Source organism: Mastigoproctus giganteus, chromosome 8 (genome assembly GCF_048544385.1).
Source record: "Mastigoproctus giganteus isolate SK-2022 chromosome 8, ASM4854438v1, whole genome shotgun sequence".
In the NCBI taxonomy this organism is placed as follows: Eukaryota; Metazoa; Arthropoda; class Arachnida; order Uropygi; family Thelyphonidae; genus Mastigoproctus; species Mastigoproctus giganteus.
The window spans coordinates 211,553,010-211,572,202 of record NC_143582.1 but is presented as its reverse complement, the minus strand read 5'-3'; the positions used below and the strand labels follow the sequence as shown (position 1 = coordinate 211,572,202).

General features: G+C 35.9%; 1 protein-coding gene across 1 annotated transcript in view; it reads left to right on the top strand.

The window, feature by feature from the left end:
• Window positions 1-19,193, top strand: part of Cwc25 (CWC25 spliceosome associated protein homolog) — a 65,130-nt gene that overhangs the window by 15,585 nt on the left and 30,352 nt on the right. Inside the window, exons 4-5 of the mRNA XM_090379206.1 lie at window positions 482-578; window positions 14,561-14,630. Of these exons, the coding sequence (XP_090235332.1) occupies window positions 482-578; window positions 14,561-14,630 (167 nt within the window). The remainder of the gene's footprint in view (window positions 1-481; window positions 579-14,560; window positions 14,631-19,193) is intronic.

The window sequence follows — 19,193 nt, the reverse complement described above, 5'->3', positions numbered from 1 at the left end:
CAATATTTTTAAGCAATAAATTTTAATATCATGTGATAAACATTAATAACTACAGTATTCGCGGCATTTCTCAGGAACGTAACCCCCGCGAATAGCAGGGGTTTACTGTATTATACAATTGTAATTGAACTAAATGGCTATGTTCAGAGAATATAAACCTATAGAGCTTTATGAAGTGTTCTGTAAAGTTATTATCTCACTAATTAATTGATAAGGAGTAATTATATTTACTTTTTATTTTTAATCACATAAAGTGAAAAAAATCGAATGCACATGAAATGTAATGCACTGTGTTCATTAATTGACTAGTATTTTGCTTTAGTTTCTCCCTTTCCATGCCCTTGCAGTTTTGTTTTTGATTTTCTTATTGAACTTACATTATATACATCATTTGTCTTAGTTAATTCCTCTGTATCTTCTACTAAGTGCAACTTTTATTAAACATATATTTTTTTAATACTATATGAATTTTTTTTTCTAGATAATGGCAAATTGGGAGCAATTTTTGAACAACCTTCCTTAAATACTACAGTGGATTTAGCAAACAAAATTAGAGAGGATCCTCTTTTTGCAATCAAGTAATATATATTTGGATATTAATATATAATAGCATTTGTTACTCTGTTGCTAAGTAGGAGATATTGGTGTTCATGTCTGTAACTTGATTTATATAAAATAAACCTGCATTAACCCTTGATGTATTTGTTAAATCATTTTATATCAAGTAAAGTTAATCAGACTTTGCTTTATGTGACTTGATCCCATGCTATAAGTGCTTTATTATTCAAAAATAAAATGCATTTTGAAGAAAGATAGTATGGTGATAAGATCTTTATCTTTATTGCATTCATCTTCTTATCTTTGCTGAGTTGCCTTCTCATCTGTGATGAGAAGACAACTGACCCATAGTATAATGAAATAATAAGCTGTCAATAATTCATTTTTATAATAAATGGTCAAATAAACTTTCCCAGTATCCATCAACAGACTATAGCCATTGTTAGTTGTTATTACTAAGTTATAGTTGTTATTAGTATAACTTAGGTTTTAGTGTGAAACAATTTTGACATGGAAGTAGGTGGTGCCACACCTTCCATTGGTCTAAATGCATTTCCTGTGCACAAATGAAGTTGCTGGTCATATTAACCTTTTAATACCTTTGAGGAGCATTATAAGAATTAGTTTAGTGAAAGAATTAGCTTAGTGGATATCAATCGAGCGGTAAGTAAAGAATAGTTTGGGATGTTGTTTGCAGTTCCTACTACTTTTCTGCTTCATAATTTTATTGCTGTTATATAGTAAGTGAAAGTTTTGGTTCCCTTAGGCTTTGCATTCAAATTATAAACTGGAGGCAGCACAAATTATAAACTAGAGGCAGATATGGCTAGATGTATTTTTATCTTTTTAAACCTATAACTGGTCATGCAATTTTTCTGGGTGTAACTGGTTATGCAAATTCTTATTAAAAGTTTCAAAAACATTTGTGTTAACCTCCTGGCCTACCTAATAGCACTTCAGTGTTGAGTTAATTCCCAGCCTATCATCAGCTGTTATTGGCTGCCTTCTAGTACTGGGTAATGTTTCATGCAATAAAATAATGTTGACATTTTTGGGAATAAAAATTTATATGTTGGGAGTAACTGGGCAGATTTTTTTTTTTTTTTGCAGTAACTCATAATATTCCTGTTTGTGGACTTCACATGATATTTTGTTTCTGGTTATGCCAGTCTAAGCACATTAAAAATGCACTGTATTTATTTATTGTTTTATAAATTTGCTGTCTGAGTAGTAGCATTGAAAGCATTTACAACACTTAGCCATAACTATTCACAAAAAACTCAAGTTATATTAAAACTCTCTTTCTTATATATGTTCTTGTTTTTTTTTTTTTTTTTTTTTCCTGGTAAAATCGTAGTAGTTTAAAAATGTGCATTGCTTTGATGTTTAAAACAGTCATATTAAAAATTACTTTAAACATACATAGTTTGGCCTTGTTTATGATGAAAATAAACAAGAGATTCTATGTAAATAGTGTTTTTGTTTGTTTCTTTAACCTATTTTTTATTTTACACACAGTTGTTCATTGCTGGGAGGGGTGGGAGAGTGTGAGTGAGTGACCTGTTCTGGCAACCTATCTGCACTGCTCAGAGAACTTCATATCTGACTGCACAATTACCTCACATCTTTTTTCATTTTCTACTACCCTGAGTATAGTATCACACAGTTGGTACGTTACTTGGGTTGCTGCTACCCATATGCAGTACTTTGCATTTGACAATGTTAAACTTCAATTGCCATTTCTCAGCCCATCTGCCTAACTTTTCTAGATTCTGTTTCAGTATCAAGCCGTCATTACTGCCATTAATCACCCTGCCAACTTTTGTATCATCTGCAAACTCGGACATTAAATGTGGTATGCCTTCATCATTGATAAATATAGAAAACAAGAATGGGGCCCAACACCAAACTCCGGAGGACTCCACTAATAACATTAATCCATGAAGAACGGTGCCCATTGATTACCACTCACTGTCTTCTACCACTCAACCTTCCTTTTATCCATAGCAGCAACTTGCCGTTAATGTCACACTGCTCCAATTTGTACAGCAGTCTTTTATGTGCAACAGTATCAAAAGCTTTCCTGAAATCCAAGTACAATAGACTGTCGAAATAACAGCACGCTAAATAAGGAACATTTGAGCTAAGGCACGGATGTTTATATACAGCACGGATGTCTTGCTTGTTGAAAAAAGAAAATGGCAAGTCACTTGCTGTATTTGTTTATGTTTGCCATTTTGAAAGTGAATTCCATACTGATATCACTGATTATACCACTGTTTTACATTTAGTTTAAATTAAAAACACCTCACTATGGCTCCTAAAGTTAATAAACCTCATACAGAGAAAAAAAAAGAACGACATTAAAGCTGAGTGGCTGAGTGACAAATTTTATATAATCCAAATTGTTACATTAGGGTCACCTGGAAAGTTAATTGATATTGGAATTAGCATTAGTAGAGGCATATGATGCAAGAAAGCAAGCTTGTGCAGCATCAGCCAAAAAAAAAAAACAAAAAAAAAAACACTTCCATTTCAACCCTCCATTTGTTTGAAATACCTGTCCAGCTGAGCCTTAAATTTATTTAGGCTATCAACTTCCAAAACAAGGGATGGAAGTCTGTTCCACCAACCAACTACCCGCTGGCTAAAGGCAAATTTCCGCACATTTATCCTACATCTGTCTTTCCTCAATCTGAATTTATGCCCTCTCAGGTGATTATTCTGAGCAAGAGAAAGAATCCCATCAGCATTGAGCATGCTCAAACCATTCAAGGCTTTATACACCTCTATCAGATCACCTCGCTGGTGCCTAGTCTCCAGACACTGTAATTTGCAATACTTAAGCCTTTCTTCGTAAGAGCAACCCTTTGTTCCATTCACTAATCTTGTTGTCCTTCTCTACTCGTTCCAGCAGCTCTACATCCTTCTTGAAATGAGGCCTCCAGACCTGTATACAGTACTCAAGGTGTGGCCTGACCATTGTCTTATACAAGGGAATAATCACCTCCTTATCCCTGTTAGAAAAATTCCTGTATATCATTGACAAGACACCATGAGCTACTCTTGCAGCCCATCTGCACTGCTCAGAGAACTTCATATCTGCCTGCACAATTACCCCCAGGTCCTATTCATTCTCTACCACTGTCAGTGTAGTACCACAGAGTTGATACTTTGCTCTGGGGTTGCTGTTTCCCATATGTAGTACTTTACATTTGTCAATGTTAAACTTCATTTGCCACCTCTCAGCCCATCCGCTCAACTTTTCCAGATCCTATTGCAGCAGCATAGCATCAGCAGTGTCCTTAACAACCCTGCCAACCTTTTGTATCGTCTGCAAACTTGGACATTAAGCTTGATATACCATCATCAGTATCATTTATAAATATAGAAAACAATAATGGATCCAACACTGAACCCTGAGGGACTCCACTAATAACATTAGTCCATGATGAGCAGTGTCCATTGATTATCACTCTGTCTTCTCCCCCTCAACCATCCCTTTATCCATAGCAGTAATTTGCCTCCAATGCCATACTGCTCCAATTTGTGCAGCAGTCTTCCATGTGCAACAGTATCAAAAGCCTTTCTAAGATCCAAGTATATAATATCAAAGTTATTCCCTGCATCCAGTTCTTTTGTGACTGCATCATCGTATCCAATCAAATTGGTCAGGCAAGACTTTCCCTTAACAAAACCATGCTGTGTCCGAGCTATAACTGAAGTCTTGTCTAGATGATCCTGCAGTGCTTCTTTAACCAGTGCCTCCATTAATTTTCCTGGAACAGAAGTTAAACTGACAGGTCTATAATTACTTGTCAGCCTTTGATCCTCCTTTGTGAATTGGGGACATTGTGTCTGTAAATTGCATGTATTCTGTGGTTGATTTTCCTGTTTTGTTGGGGGAACTTGCTGTCTATGTATGAGACAGACTAACTCAGCCACTGAGTGAAAAAAGCCAATAAAAATTCCTTGCGTCACTAATGGGATTCAAACTTGGGTCTTTTCCACCCGGTATGGAGAGGACGATGACGCTACCACTGTGCTACCTGCACAGACTAAAATTGATACAATAATGAAAATAGAACGTGGTGTATTAATGGCAGAATATAACATTCGATCGTCAACATATTTATGTTTTTTATGTGCAGTCAATAAAATTGCATTCTTAATCTTTCTATTTCTTACTTTGCCTCATTGTTTCTGCATTAAATATATTAAAAATAAAACTTTCTAGATAATGGAAAAATCAAAATAATGACTCCTTGAATCCCTGAAGGTGCCGTTATTCTGAAAGTCTACTGTATATGATATTAAAATTATTTTTTGCATCCAGTTCCTTTGTGACCACATTGTATTATCCAATCATATTGGTTAGACAAGATTTCCCATTAACAAACTCATTCGCTGTCTGAACTGTATTTGCATGCTTGTTTAGATGAGATCTCATCTTGATGAGTAATATAATCTTATCTAGACAAAAATAAAGGAAGTAATGCAGATAATTATGCATTACTTCTTTAACTAGCGACTTCATTATTAACAGAAGTTAAACTAACATATCTGTAATTATTCGTGTTACCTTCTGATCCTCTTTGTGAATTGGGGATACATTTGCACATCTCCAGTCTGCAGGGACCTTCCTTGAATCCAAGAATGCTCTCATAATTTTGGGTAAGGGTTTGCTTACAACCTTCTGTCTCCTTCAATATAATTGGATAGATCCCATTCACCCAAAGTGCTTTTCTTATGATCTTATTCCATATACAGTCAGTCCTTGTATAACACGTGTTTACACTACACGAATTCGATCATACACGATTTATAAATAGGGGAACGATATTGTATATAACATGAACCAAATTCGCTCATGCACGATTCACGGCCCCGGATGCCAAGCGTTTTCCGTGGCCAAGCGATTTCTCTGAGCTCTATAAAGCGATTTAAAGCGTTCTCCTTTAAAGGAATCACTCTTCTTTTAAGTTCCATGTTAGTTTCTCTTAAGTTCTTAAAAAAAGCACTGTAGACTTCATCTTACAAGTTGTAAGTTAAGTCAGGAAAGAAAAGACAACTTTCCTTTTAAATTTATTAGAGTTACTAACCCAACTAACCTAACAACCGCTTGGCCACTCGTGGCATTACTCCTGCCTCCCCGTGGCGGGGCCGGTAACCTGAGTGGGAAAACCAACCCTCAGGGCCAAAAGGAGTATAAAATGGACAAAGAAACTTTTCCCTCACTTGATCAGTTGAGATCACCTACTGATCAAGACCAACCCGATCATGACACATCAAAATAAAAGACAAAAAACAGATCTATGTCAACAAGATCACCCAGCCTTTCTCCTTATTCATTCTGTATCAGATTCTCCCGTTAGCAAATTATCCCCATTTCTAATCCAGAAATGCTTGGAAAATGCTGCAGGATCACCAAAGATGGTAAAGCGATTACAGTCTGGAGATCTGCTGGTAGAGACAATGAAGCCAAAACACTCGGAATTTTTATTGAAACTGACTACTTTTGGTGGAATTCCCGTGAAAATAACGCCCCATGCTACTCTGAATACATCAAAAGGAGTTATAGCAGAGTGGGATCTGGTTAACATCTCAGAGGATGAAATTGTACAAGAATTGACAGATCAAAGAGTAATACATGCAAAAAGAATATTAATCCGGAAAGATGGAGAATTAAAGCCAACAAGGAACATAATACTGACTTTTAGTACCCCAAACTTACCAACAATGGTTAAAGCAGGGTATCTGAATTGTCGTATACGTCCATATATACCGAATCCCATCAGGTGTTACAAATGCCAGAAATATGGACACTCCCAGGTAGCTTGCCGTGGCAGTATGATATGCCCAAACTGTGGTTCAACAGAACACACCCAAGCTGATTGTACCGTAACCTCATTCACTTGTCCTAATTGCAAAGGTAATCATCCGGCATATTCAAAAAATTGTGAAATGTGGAAAGTAGGGAAAGAAATACAAAAATACAAAACAGAAAACAAAGTAACGTATCAGGAAGCCAAAAAGCACATCATGCAGTTTATGCCAAAACGCACGTATGCACAAGCAACCCAAAACAATCATTCTATTTCTACTCAAACTGACATTGCAGTCCCTCCAAACATTTCTTTTGCAGATTGGGCCAGGTCCGTGCTTAATGCTAAGCCGCAACCTGCCAAACACAAGCAACTGGAACAAGCAATTAATACACCAATTTCAGTTCCTCCTAATGTGCCTGAAACTATAAAAAAAGCAGAAAAAACAGTACCTACAGATCATGCTCAGACCAAGAAACAATTCCCTATACATATGGATGTTGACAACAAAACTGACCAAGAAGAAACCATATTAGAACTTCATGCAGAAGAACACATGGATACAGAGAGACCGGTTTTCCCCAAAAAAGACAGAAATAAATCAGATCGTTACAAACAAACTGCTTCAAAAAAACAGACAGATCAAAACACAACTCCTAAAAGTAAGTAATGCAGCACATACTTCAATGGAGTTGCAGAGGCATACGAGCCAATATTGATGATATATATGACCTGATTAATAAGTACAATCCAGTGAGTGTTTGTCTGCAAGAAACAAATTTAACACCACAGGTAACTCTCTCAATTAGAAACTTCACAATATACAGAAAAGACAGAAATACTGCAAAATCCGCACATGGAGGAGTAGCAATACTAGTTAACTCTAAAATCCCAGTTCGACATATCTCTCTACAGACTGACTTAGAAGCTGTTGCTGTGCGTATTGCGCTTGGAATAACACTAACTCTTGTTTCAATATACCTCCCACCAAACAGAATTTTCATGCTTAAAGAACTAGAAGATCTTATAGCACAATTGCCAAAACCTTTCTGCCTTTTTGGAAATTTCAATGGGCATCACCCGTTGTGGGGATCTTCAAGCATGGATAAAAGAGGATATATGATAGAGGCATTACTGAATCAACAGCAGTTAACCTTGCTAAATACTGGCCATCACACTTATGTCCATCTACCCACAGGCTCCACTTCAGCAATTGATGTGTCAATCTGTTCTCCCATACTGTTCCCCAGTATGGAGTGGTCAACCTTATATGATCCACACAACAGCGATCATTTTCCAATTATATGTAAAATTCAAACAAAACAATCCCACTCTCCAGATTACAGAGTAAAATGGAAATTCACAAAAGCGAACTGGACAAAATATTCATTCTGTATTAATTTTGATGATCAATTTATTAAAACCCAACCAATAGATAAAGTCACAGAGCACATCACCGCACAAATTTTGGCAGCAGCTTCTGAGGCAATTCCTCAATCCTCTGCAAACCAAAAAAGACATGCAAAAAACACTGGTGGAATGAGGCCTGTAAGAGTGCAAAACGAGAAAAAAATAAAGCTTGGAACCTATTTCATAGATTTCCTACAACAGCCAACCTCATTTTATATAAAAAACAAAAGGCAAGGGCACGACAAATCAGGAAACAAGCCAAAAAAGAAGCGTGGATAACATTTGCCAGTACCATCACGAAGGACACCAGCAGTCGGCTAATATGGAAGAAAATCCAACATTAAATAATAAGTACATTCCCTTTTCTGCTCCAATCTTGATTAAGAATGGACGAGAACTGTCCTCTCCAAAGGAAATAGGCGATTTCCTTGGAGAGACCTTCAGTCAAATATCATCAGCTTCTGCGTACGACAATCCTTTCCTGAAAATCAAAACCTCTGCAGAAAAATATAAATTAAATTTCAACACCAACCAATCCCTTCCTTATAATCAACCATTCATCCTAGCTGAACTCCAAGAAGCTCTGAACAGATCAGCAAACAGCTCAGCAGGACCGGACGGAATCTACTATATAATGCTTAAACACCTAAATAATACAGCTTTAAGATTATTACTAGTATTCTACAACCGCATATTTCTTGAATGTGTTTATCCTTCCTCATGGCATCATTCTGTAATTCTTGCCTTTCCAAAACCAGGAAAGGATCAATCGCTTCCACAAAACTACCCACCAATTTCCCTAACCAGCTGTTTGAGTAAAACACTAGAAAAAATGATAGATAGGAGATTAAAATGGATACTAGAAAGCAAAATGCTACTAAATATCAACCAATATGGTTTCAGACAAAACAGATCCTGTTTGGACCTTATGGTAAGAGCCGAAACTAACATTCAGAATGCATATGTTAAAAATGAACATCTGGTAATGGTGAGTCTAGATATTGAAAAGGCATTCGATACCACATGGAGATATGGCATTCTTTGAGAGCTGTATACCCTAGGGTTGAGAGGACACATACCTCAATTCATCCAGAACTTTCTCAAGTGCAGAACCTTTCAAGTTCGTCACCAGAATGTACTTTCACAATATTTTATCCAAGAAGAAGGGGTGCCTCAAGGGTCCATACTTAGTCCTACCCTCTTCGCAATTAGACTAAATACCATGACGCAGAATATCCCCAAAACCGTAGAAATATATATGTATGCCGACGATCTTGCTATATCATGCCATTCACCAACCATTAACAGCATAGAGAGACAGTTACAACTTACCATAAATAAGTTAGAGACATGGACTGTAGAAAATGGTTATCGCCTGTCAAAACAAAAGACAATTGCAGTTCATTTCTGTAAAAAGCGCAGATTACATCCAGAGCCTGAACTTAAAATAAAAAACCAACCAATCCCTCTTGCCAGCAATATCCGCTTTTTAGGTTTAATATTAGATACTAAACTCAATTTTGTCATGCACATAACTTATCTCAGAACTCTCTGCTTGAAAAAACTCAATATACTCAGAGCCATCTCTGCCATGGCATGGGGTGCAGATAGATGCACTCTCCTGCATTTGTATCGTTCGCTCATCAGGTCTCGTCTAGATTATGGTTCAATAGTATACGACTCAGCTAGGAAAACTGTACTTACAAGACTGAATACAATACAGCACAGTGCTCTTCGCACTGCTCTTGGAGCTTTTCGAACATCTCCGGTCTAAAGTCTCTATATAGAGGCATACGAACCACCACTCCATCTCAGAAGGAAAATGTTACTCCTCACCTATGCAGCCAGGATTAAAAGCCTTCCAGATCATCCGAATCAACCGCTGCTTTTCAATCCTGAAAGGGTAACTTTCTATAACAATAAACCTACTGAAAATAGACCAACTGGTATTAGACTACAAGATTTGATGCATTGCTGGAATGTTCATTTTGAAAACATGCTCAAAGAAACCAAAATATCTGATCCGTCTTGGTCCTCAAACCCACCTTACTGTGATACCTATTTCCAACAATGGGGAAAAAAGTCCATGGAAAGCTGTTACATCAAGAAATTGCACGAAGCACATGCCGCTAGCAATGCGCAGAGCTGCTTAATATATACTGATGGCTCAAAATCAGATAATGCCGTAGGTGCTGCAGCAGTCTTTCCCACATTTACAGTATCTGTATCTCTCCCGACTGAATGTAGCAGTTATACTGCAGAACTTTATGCAATCCACCTAGCTATATACAATATCAATATTTGTCTCAACACTAATAGTTTAATTTATACAGACTCCATGAGTGCGCTTTCCGCAATAAGTAACAATTTCTCAACCCCACACCCCATAATAAAAGAAATCCGGTCTCGTCTAAATCATTTGAGGAATCTGAATCATACCGTAAGTTTCTGTTGGATTCCAGGGCATGCTGGAATCACAGGTAACGAAACAGCAGACCAGGCAGCTAAGCACCCAAAGAGCAACGCACCTCCATCTTACCAAGTACCCTATATAGATTTATTAAAACATATCCGAAGTATCTGTAGGGAACAATGGTTAAACATTTGGAAAACACAGACAAACAATAAATTATTTGAAATTAAACAAGAACCACAAATATGGAGCTCGAGCTTGAGGAAAAACAGGCATGAAGAAGTAATACTGGCAAGATTGCGCATAGGGCACACACACCTGACCCACTTGTTCTTGCTGATGGGCGATGACCTTCCTGTATGCATGCATTGTTCATCACAACTCACAGTTCGATATATTCTGTTAGATTGTTCGTATTACTCCCATATCAGAAGTACTACCTTCCTTTCCCTGACACAAATGCAAGAACCTTTATCCCTAACCCACCTATTGGGAAATAATGCCAATCTCGATGAGCTTTTCGCTTATCTCAAACAAGCTAGACTTTATGAATGTATCTAATAACAAATAAGGCAAACTCCGGTACCTTTCCAAATATTTGAATAGGCACATTTTGGCCACAGTTGCCCTTGTGCCGAAAAACCTCTACACCAACAACAACAACAACAGCACGATTCACCTTTGTGTTTACAAGAAATGGCAGTCGAATGCGGAATCACCCCAACTGAACGCAACATGATAGGAATGAAGAGAAGATTCTGAAAATGTATATATGTTTTTTATATCAGTGAAGGGGAAACACATTTCACCATAATAACGTAAAAATTCACACAATTCCAGCTATTGGTATTATCGCAAATGCAATTAGATCGAGTTTACTACCAGTTTATAACAGATTCCACTAGCAGAAACGCAACTGGAAATTGTTTTTATTGTTTTATGGAAGTTGTTGTTATTTGGTTTTTAGGAGCATTGGCAACTAAGGCCATATTGCCCTGGGGATATGCGGTGGTCATTTCCTGACCTTTCCGCATCCTCCGTATTTGGTGGGCACGGGCTCGAACCCCGGTCTAATCTTGGTTTTGGTTTTTTTTTTTAGGAGCATTAGCAACTAAGGCCATATTGCTCCGGGATATGCGGTGGTCATTCCCTGACCTTTCCACATCCTCCGTATTTGGTGGCGACGGGCTCGAACCCCGGTCTAATCAAGAAGCCTGTGCTATGCACCGCTGCTCCTTCCCACCTGGCTACGGAGGCGCCTGCCCGGTCTAATCAAGAAGCGTGTGCTGCTCACTGCTGCTCCTGCCCACCTGGCTACAGAGGCGCCGTTTTATGGTAGTAACCCCCAGAAATGTGCTTTAGTAAAATGTGAGGTGTTAATAGTGTGTCTCTGCCTTTACGGTGTTGTTTATTCAGTTGCTACGCACACACACACACAGCTTTGTTTATGTGTATCAAGCGTGCCTCCTCATTTTGTAATTGTGCTTTATTCCCTAAAAATGAGTAAAATACTTAAAAGGTGTGAAACGGAAGCATCCTGGTGAAGACACTACAGATTCAGAGAGAAAAAGAAAAGTAATATTGATAAACAGAGGCAGACTGGGTCAAAAAATTGTTACCCGGGAAAATTTGTAGGGGCCTCATACTAGTGTTTATGGCCAAAATCACACTGGCCTGCGGCCCACTGGGGTTTCCCCGGTAAGGCTTATGGCTAGTCCACCTCTATCGATAGAGAAAAAATATGAAATTGTGAAACGCTTTGAGCGAAATGAAAGACCATGTGATATTGCATGTGCTACAGGCCTAAATGAGGCAACGCCGAGAATTAGAAAGAATGCAGAGAAAATAAAAACACCTTTCATAGCAGAAACAAAGCAAAGTGTAATTAAAATCCATTAGATCATGACAAAGATTTGGAAGAGATGGAACGGTTGTCATCTGTTTGGATAGAAAATCAAACAAAGCACAAGTTTGCTTACGATAAAAGTAAAAGCATTAGCAATATTTTATTATGTAATTTGTAACCAAAACATTACCAAACACAATAAATAATCGTAATAAAATACGTAAGTATTTTATTACGATTATTTATTGTGTTTGGTAATTTTTTGGTTACAGTAATACCCTGACTTATGCAAACTCGGAGTTACGCGGTTCTTGATTTTTTCGTTTGGTGTATATCTAAAATTAGCTTACCAGTGATTTGGAAGTTAAATCATAAAGCTTGAGTGACAGCTTCCGTTTTTGAGGATTGGTTTGGTTACCACTTCATACCCAAAGTCGAACGTTATTGCAAGTCTAAACAGATTCCATTTAAAGTGATGCTTCTTATTGACAATGCGCCCGGTCACCCTCCTGCCACCCTAATTAATTTCAACCCACATGTGAAAGTTGTGTTTTTGCCTCCAAACACAACCAGCTTGCTTCAACCGATGGACCAGGGAGTCATCAAAACATTCAAGGCTTACTATACGAGGCGTTCGTTTGCACGTCTGAATGAAACAAAATAATGAGACAAAATAGTGAGATATCTATTAAAGACTTTTGGAAACAATTCAATGTTTTAGTTTAGATGCCATAAGAATCATTGAAGAATCTTGGGATGAAATTCACAAAAAAACATCGAATGGTGTCTGGAAGAAACTTTGTCCATTTTTTTTTAAAAAAAACGAGACGAAAACAACGCCAGAAACTGATCATGTCGCTCATGTGATAGAAGTTGTTGTTAATTTTGCCAGGCAATTAGATTTGGAAGTCAGTGGTGATGATGTCAACGAGCTGTTGAATTCACATAGTCAGGAGCTGACAATGAATGAGCTCATAGAGATGCGTGAGCAAAACGTCACTGAAGTATCCGACACTTCAGACCCAGTTCCACCAGAAAAGCACATGACAATTGCAAGTTTGACAGAAGGTCTCAGCTCAATTGAAAAGGGCTTAAAAATTTTAGAACACATAGACTCCAATGAAGAATGCGTTATAGCTACAAAGCAAGGAATAAAAAAATTATTAACTTGCTACGAAGAAATTCTGCGTGAAAAAAAAGGTGCTGTGTCGTCAGACGAATTTGTTAGATTTTATGAAGCCATCGAAATAACTTTTTTACATAACTCATTTATTTTTTTAATGCATATTTTGTATTAATATGTATAAAGAACTGCAATTTTATTAAATATTTTTCTTCTAAACTAATGTTTTTGTTAGTCCTTGGTCCCAGTTAAAAAAAAAATTATATGTATTTATATGCAAAGTTGTACCCGACTTATGCGAATTCGACTTAAGCGATTTTCGTCGGACCCACTTATCGCGTAACGTCGAAGTATTACTGTACAAATGTGTGGTCAATCTTGGGTGGTCAGCACCTAACCCTATTTTTCTCATAGGGCCTGTTGTTTATATTGCACGATTTTGCATTGTACAAGGGTTTCTAGGAACACAACTATCGTGCTATATGAGGACTGACTGTATAAAAACTTCCTATTTTTTGATCATAAATACTCTGTTAAATAAGTTTTATGACATTTGTGGCATGTCTGCTGAAATATTTGACTTCTTTTTTGTCTGGTACTCTCACAGCATAACTTTATTTGTAAGAAGCAGGAAGCATATATTACTGGTTTCACCTAATGATAACTCTTAATATAAATATGGTAAATTCTTGACAAATAAAGTTAGGATGATAATGTTATTCTTAGGTGAAGATAGAAAATTCCAAATTATTAAGATTTGGATAATGTTTCCAGTTGTCAAAAACATGAGCTGTTCAGTTTTGTAGTATGTAAATTTAAGACAAATTTTTTCTTGACTAAGTGTGTGTGTGTGTGTGTGTGTGTGTGTGTGTGTGTGTGTGTGTGTGTGTGTGTGTGTGTGTGTGTGTGTGTGTGTGTGTGTGTGTGTGTGTGTGTGTGTGTGTGTGTGTGTAAGTTAACTGAAATATTGAATAAATTTGGATATTAATATACTATATATGAAAATCGATGTTTATGATTTTTAAAACTATATAACTATTAATTGTTGTAAGAGAGCAGTTTAATCAATGCCTATTATTGTTTTGTAACCATTAATATTTTGTTACTTAAGATACAAAAAACTATTACTTAAGATGTATCTTTAAAGATACATCTTAAGTAATAGTTTTTTGTTTAATATTATGTTAAAGCTGGAGGGGATGAGATAATTTGTAAGTCAAATGATATTGTACTCATATTTAATTTTTTTATTGAATAGTTAATTTATCAGTGTAATTTTTTATTTTATTCATTTGATATAGTTCATTATTAGTTTTTTATTATTTTTCAATTTCACGTTTAAGTGATAATAACACATTACTAAAATCTATTTTTATATTTGTTAGGAAGAAAGAAGTAGAACAAAGAAAGAGATTACTGGATAATCCGGTCAAAATGAAGCAATTGCAGCAATTGGTAAATACTGGAATATTTCTCTAGTAATATATAGGCATTGAAAGAAAACACATAAAGAAAAAATTATTTTTATTTATATATAAAATTGTTTTTTTCTCTGTTTCTTTCTTTTGATTTTTCAATTTGTTCTTAGTTTTTTATTGTTCTTGTTTATGTAGATATTCAAAGCTGGCATTAAATGTGCCAGCCTCAATCATACTGCGGTACACACCAGTTTGTTTAATGGTTGGCTAGGGCAATGGCTGTGCCTATAACATATTTTTGAAGCCTGTCAAAGAAATATGATCCTAATAAGTGACTGGCCCAAAGCCCAGCATTTTTGGGATAAGAACTGCAGTATATGGACAAAGCAAATGGCCTTTCCTCTGAACATAGCAAAGTATAAAAGTATACATCTTGTGATGGTGATTATGTCCATGTTGATGAGCTTATTGATGATAGCTTTTCCTCAAGTTCATCATATGGTCTGGCATTGTTGCTAATATGTTGAAAAGAAAGTGAGATGTTTACATGGGTATTTTTATATCTCTATACACAAAATATATGAAGGGATAGAGAGAGAGAGAGAGAGAGAGAGAGGTACAGAACTGTTTTACCAGTCTGTATATGTAGAGCATTTAGCATATACATAAGGAGTAGTTAAGCCTAGAATTACTACCTTGCATTATTATAGAATACTATTATACCTGATGGAAAGCTATCATCAATAAGTGCATCAACATGGACATGAATCACCATCACAAGATGTATACTTTTGTACTTTGCTGATCAAAATCTTTTTCTTTGCTATGTTCAGAGGGAAGGCCACTTGCTCTGTCCATATTAGAGATTTGAGAATCCTAAGTATGAGATAAATTGACAGTAAGAGTCTTATGTGTTAGCACTATGTGATGTTTCACATAAATAAGCTTTACTTTGATTTTAATGTTTAATTGATATAATTATTTCTTACAAGTAGCATATTACTTCAGTTTGTGAGAATCATTATATTTCCCCATAGAGTAAAATGAAATTAAAAATTATTTGTAGTGTTTAACATGTTTACTGCCTTGTCGGCTGTATATGTCTGACACCATTACGTTTTTCAGGCACTGTGTTGGACATATATTGCTAACACCCACTGTTTCAGTGGGAGCTGCATTGGTTGTATAGTGCTGACGATTGTTGGAAATTTATGTTATTTTTGAAAAGTGTGGTGTCTGATGTTACATGTGATGAAATTTGCATGCCGCTATTAGAAAAAATAAGCAAGTAATTGGTCATTATTTAAAAATTATTTATTATTACAAAATTATGAAGATTTATGGTGTTGTTCAAAACACTCCAAACACATGAAAGGCTGATGAATAGTCTGGGCAGTGCGTCGAAACTCTTTTCCACTTTCTGCTAGCAACTGATTTTCCTTCCGACTCTTTCAGTTTTGCATATCAAAAAACACACATCCTTCTAACTTTCTTGTTGTTTGTGTTGATTTTTGTCTTTAGTATATGAATGTTATCACATTTTGGCTTTCCACGTTTCTCTTCAGAGCAATATGGCCTTAGTTGCTAATGCTCCTAAAAACCAAATAATAACAATAATAATGTTTCTCTTTCCGTTCTATATTTAGCAAATCCGTAACTACCTCTTCTCGAAAGCTTATTTTTATTTGTTTTCGCATAGCACTCTTGTATACCACATACGCATTGACAACTGATATTCTGAATATATATTCTGTCACTAATTTCTGGTACCACTTTACTCCCTTTCTTAGCGTTGTGGCACACAAACCCATTTGATCTGATAGATCAATGCCTGCCTTTCCCTTATTATAAGCTAGAATAGGAAGTGGTGTTTTTTTTTTTTTGTTTTTTTCCGTCTTCCTTTACTGGTGGAGGGTCCATCAACCATTTCTGGGGGCATGCTTTGTTGTTAGTAGTCTCACATCTCGAACATCTCACCACTTTAGAACAACAATTCCACTTTTTTCTTTCTTGGCAATCATCTCCCCTTTATTTAGCTTTGAGTACATGACTTCTTCAGCATGAATTGTTGAGGAGGCTTCCATCCTGCAGTGGGTTGATAATGACTGCACTTTACCTTTTTTTTTTTTACATAACTTCTTTGGGCATAATTTTTTTATTCGCTTGTAATGTACCAACAACATGAGTTTTTTTTATGAAGAAACGATACCAGATGGTAGCTGGTATAAGAGTTGCTATGTACAAGGTGCGACCTTCATTTAGAAGTCCTTGTGATAACTCTTTGCAGCTAAACCTACGGATTTTGTATAATTTTCAGATTTATCTGAATAGATCTTGCTCGACCAGGTATATCCTTTAGTGGAACATAACTTGAACAGTTTGATTCCGTACCTGTGTGCTTTATTTGGAATGTACTGTCGGAATATCAGCCTATCCCTTCAAGGAATAAGAGTTTTGTCAATGATGAAATCTTCACTGGGGAAAAATATTTTCTGATATTTCAGCCGCAAAACATCTGTCAGGTGTTGTATCTTACTGAACCTGTCCCCTGGAATAGTGGTTTCATTGTCTGAAAAGTGAACGAGATGCAACAATTCAAATCTGTTGCGAGACATAATTTTTGTTTCTAAGTTATTTTTATAGATAGTTTGGTTGACCAGTAAGATGCAATACTGCCCAATCTTACTAGTCCCATCCACAAAAAAATTTCTCATCTCATCAGCAGTTGTTGAAACCCACTTTTTTAGATGACTCTGCCGCAAAGCTCAGGTACTCTGAATTTTCTGTTCATCATATCTGTTTGTTTCCATTACAATAAGATTTATTACTTCTTCATCAAAAAATAATGAAAACGCCTCAAGATGAGTAATGTTTCTTGATACGTCTATTTGCAGTTCCGAGTTGCCTGTAAAATCAAATCTTTTTTGGCGTCTTTCGTATTCAGTCCATTCAATAGCGTCATTTGTTTCAGTTGCTTCAATCTCAGGTTCTTCAGTGTTTTCTTCTTCCATCCAGTCTTGAAGCACTTCTTCAATATTTTCTGGTATTTCAGTAGCTCCTTAATTTGAAAAAATATCCCAGTCAGGACCTTTTACCGAATCATCAGAGTCGAAATCTTTTTCATCTTCACAACTACTACTAAGATTTTCAGCAATTTCTCTTAGTTCCTCTTCTTTTAGTAATTTTCTTTTAGCCATTGCTATTTAGATTTTTTTTTTTTTAACAACACAATTTTAGAAACTTGCGGAGAAACACAACACAATAATAATGGGGATAATACAGTGCGCTAATGAACTTGTTTTCACAAAATCTCTAACAATACTGACAAACTAATTGTGACATTTGAGAGTTTATTTTATTGCGATTAGTTTTATTGCAGCATGCGCTGCGTGTGCAATAAACTAATCACAAAAGACCTTCATATGTATGCTGTAATAGTGTCACACATACGTGGCTGACACGGCATCTCAAGAAATAAAGTGACCTACTGGGCCATGTCGGCCACATATGTGGCACAAAAAAAAAAAAAAAAAAAAAAAGACTTTTTTTTTGATATTTTAAGTGAAAAAACTGCATAACACTGACATTTCAATATTTATTTTAGAATTACTAATCAAATTATTTACTAAATATTTTTTGACCCCAGGGAATTTTTTTTCTTAAACTAGCTTGGCAGTCAACGTGTTAATTAGAGCTTCAGGAATTCATTTTATTTCCTTGAAGAGATTATTGTTAAAAAAAAAACTTATTGAAAACACTGTCACTGCATTAAGAATTAAAGCAAAGTTTTATTTTGCTGTACATAATTATAGAATTCTGCTTATTTTGCATTATGGTATTAGAAGAAAGAAATATCTCTTTGGAAGATTGTTGTCCTCCAGAAAGGAAGTTATCATTGAAATATATTTTTTTGCAGTTGATCAGTGGAGGAAGAAGTGAATTAATAAAATAGAACTTTTTTAAACCTAAAAACTAGTTTATTTGGCCAAAAGTATAGAATTACACAAAAAAAAGCAAACCCCAGACCAGGCACACTTGTTTACTTTTGATTGGTGTAATTAGGTAACATTTAAGCCAGCTGTTCCCAATGTTTTGTCACTGAATTCACACTTTAACTTAAAAGGCGAATATTAACTGCACACCAAAATTGAACTCAATGGAAATTTTCCTAATCTCGGCGCATGTTTGGAAAGGGTCACGGCACACTGAATGGGAACCACTGATCTAAGCAATTCCTGACCTGATTGGTTACATTGTTATAGCACAAATTATTTTAGAGTTTGCCCTTAGAATAAATAAACAAGTTAACTGTAAAATTTTATACATTTTATCCAGTAAACTAACTGCATATGGAAAAATGTCTCCTACTTTATTAAATGTCAGGTAGGCATGCTGTCCTGGTAAAAATCATCAACCAAAAATAAAAATTTTTGTGAATTTTGTACAATCTGTTATAACCACAAATAATTCTTTAAGGTCCCATTTTAGAGTAAAAGAGCACCTGCCTTATTATTTTTCATAGAGTTTCATTTTGTTTTCATTTGCTTCTTGACAAAATTTGATCTTAAGGCAGTCAAGAGAATAATTACACAGGATAAAA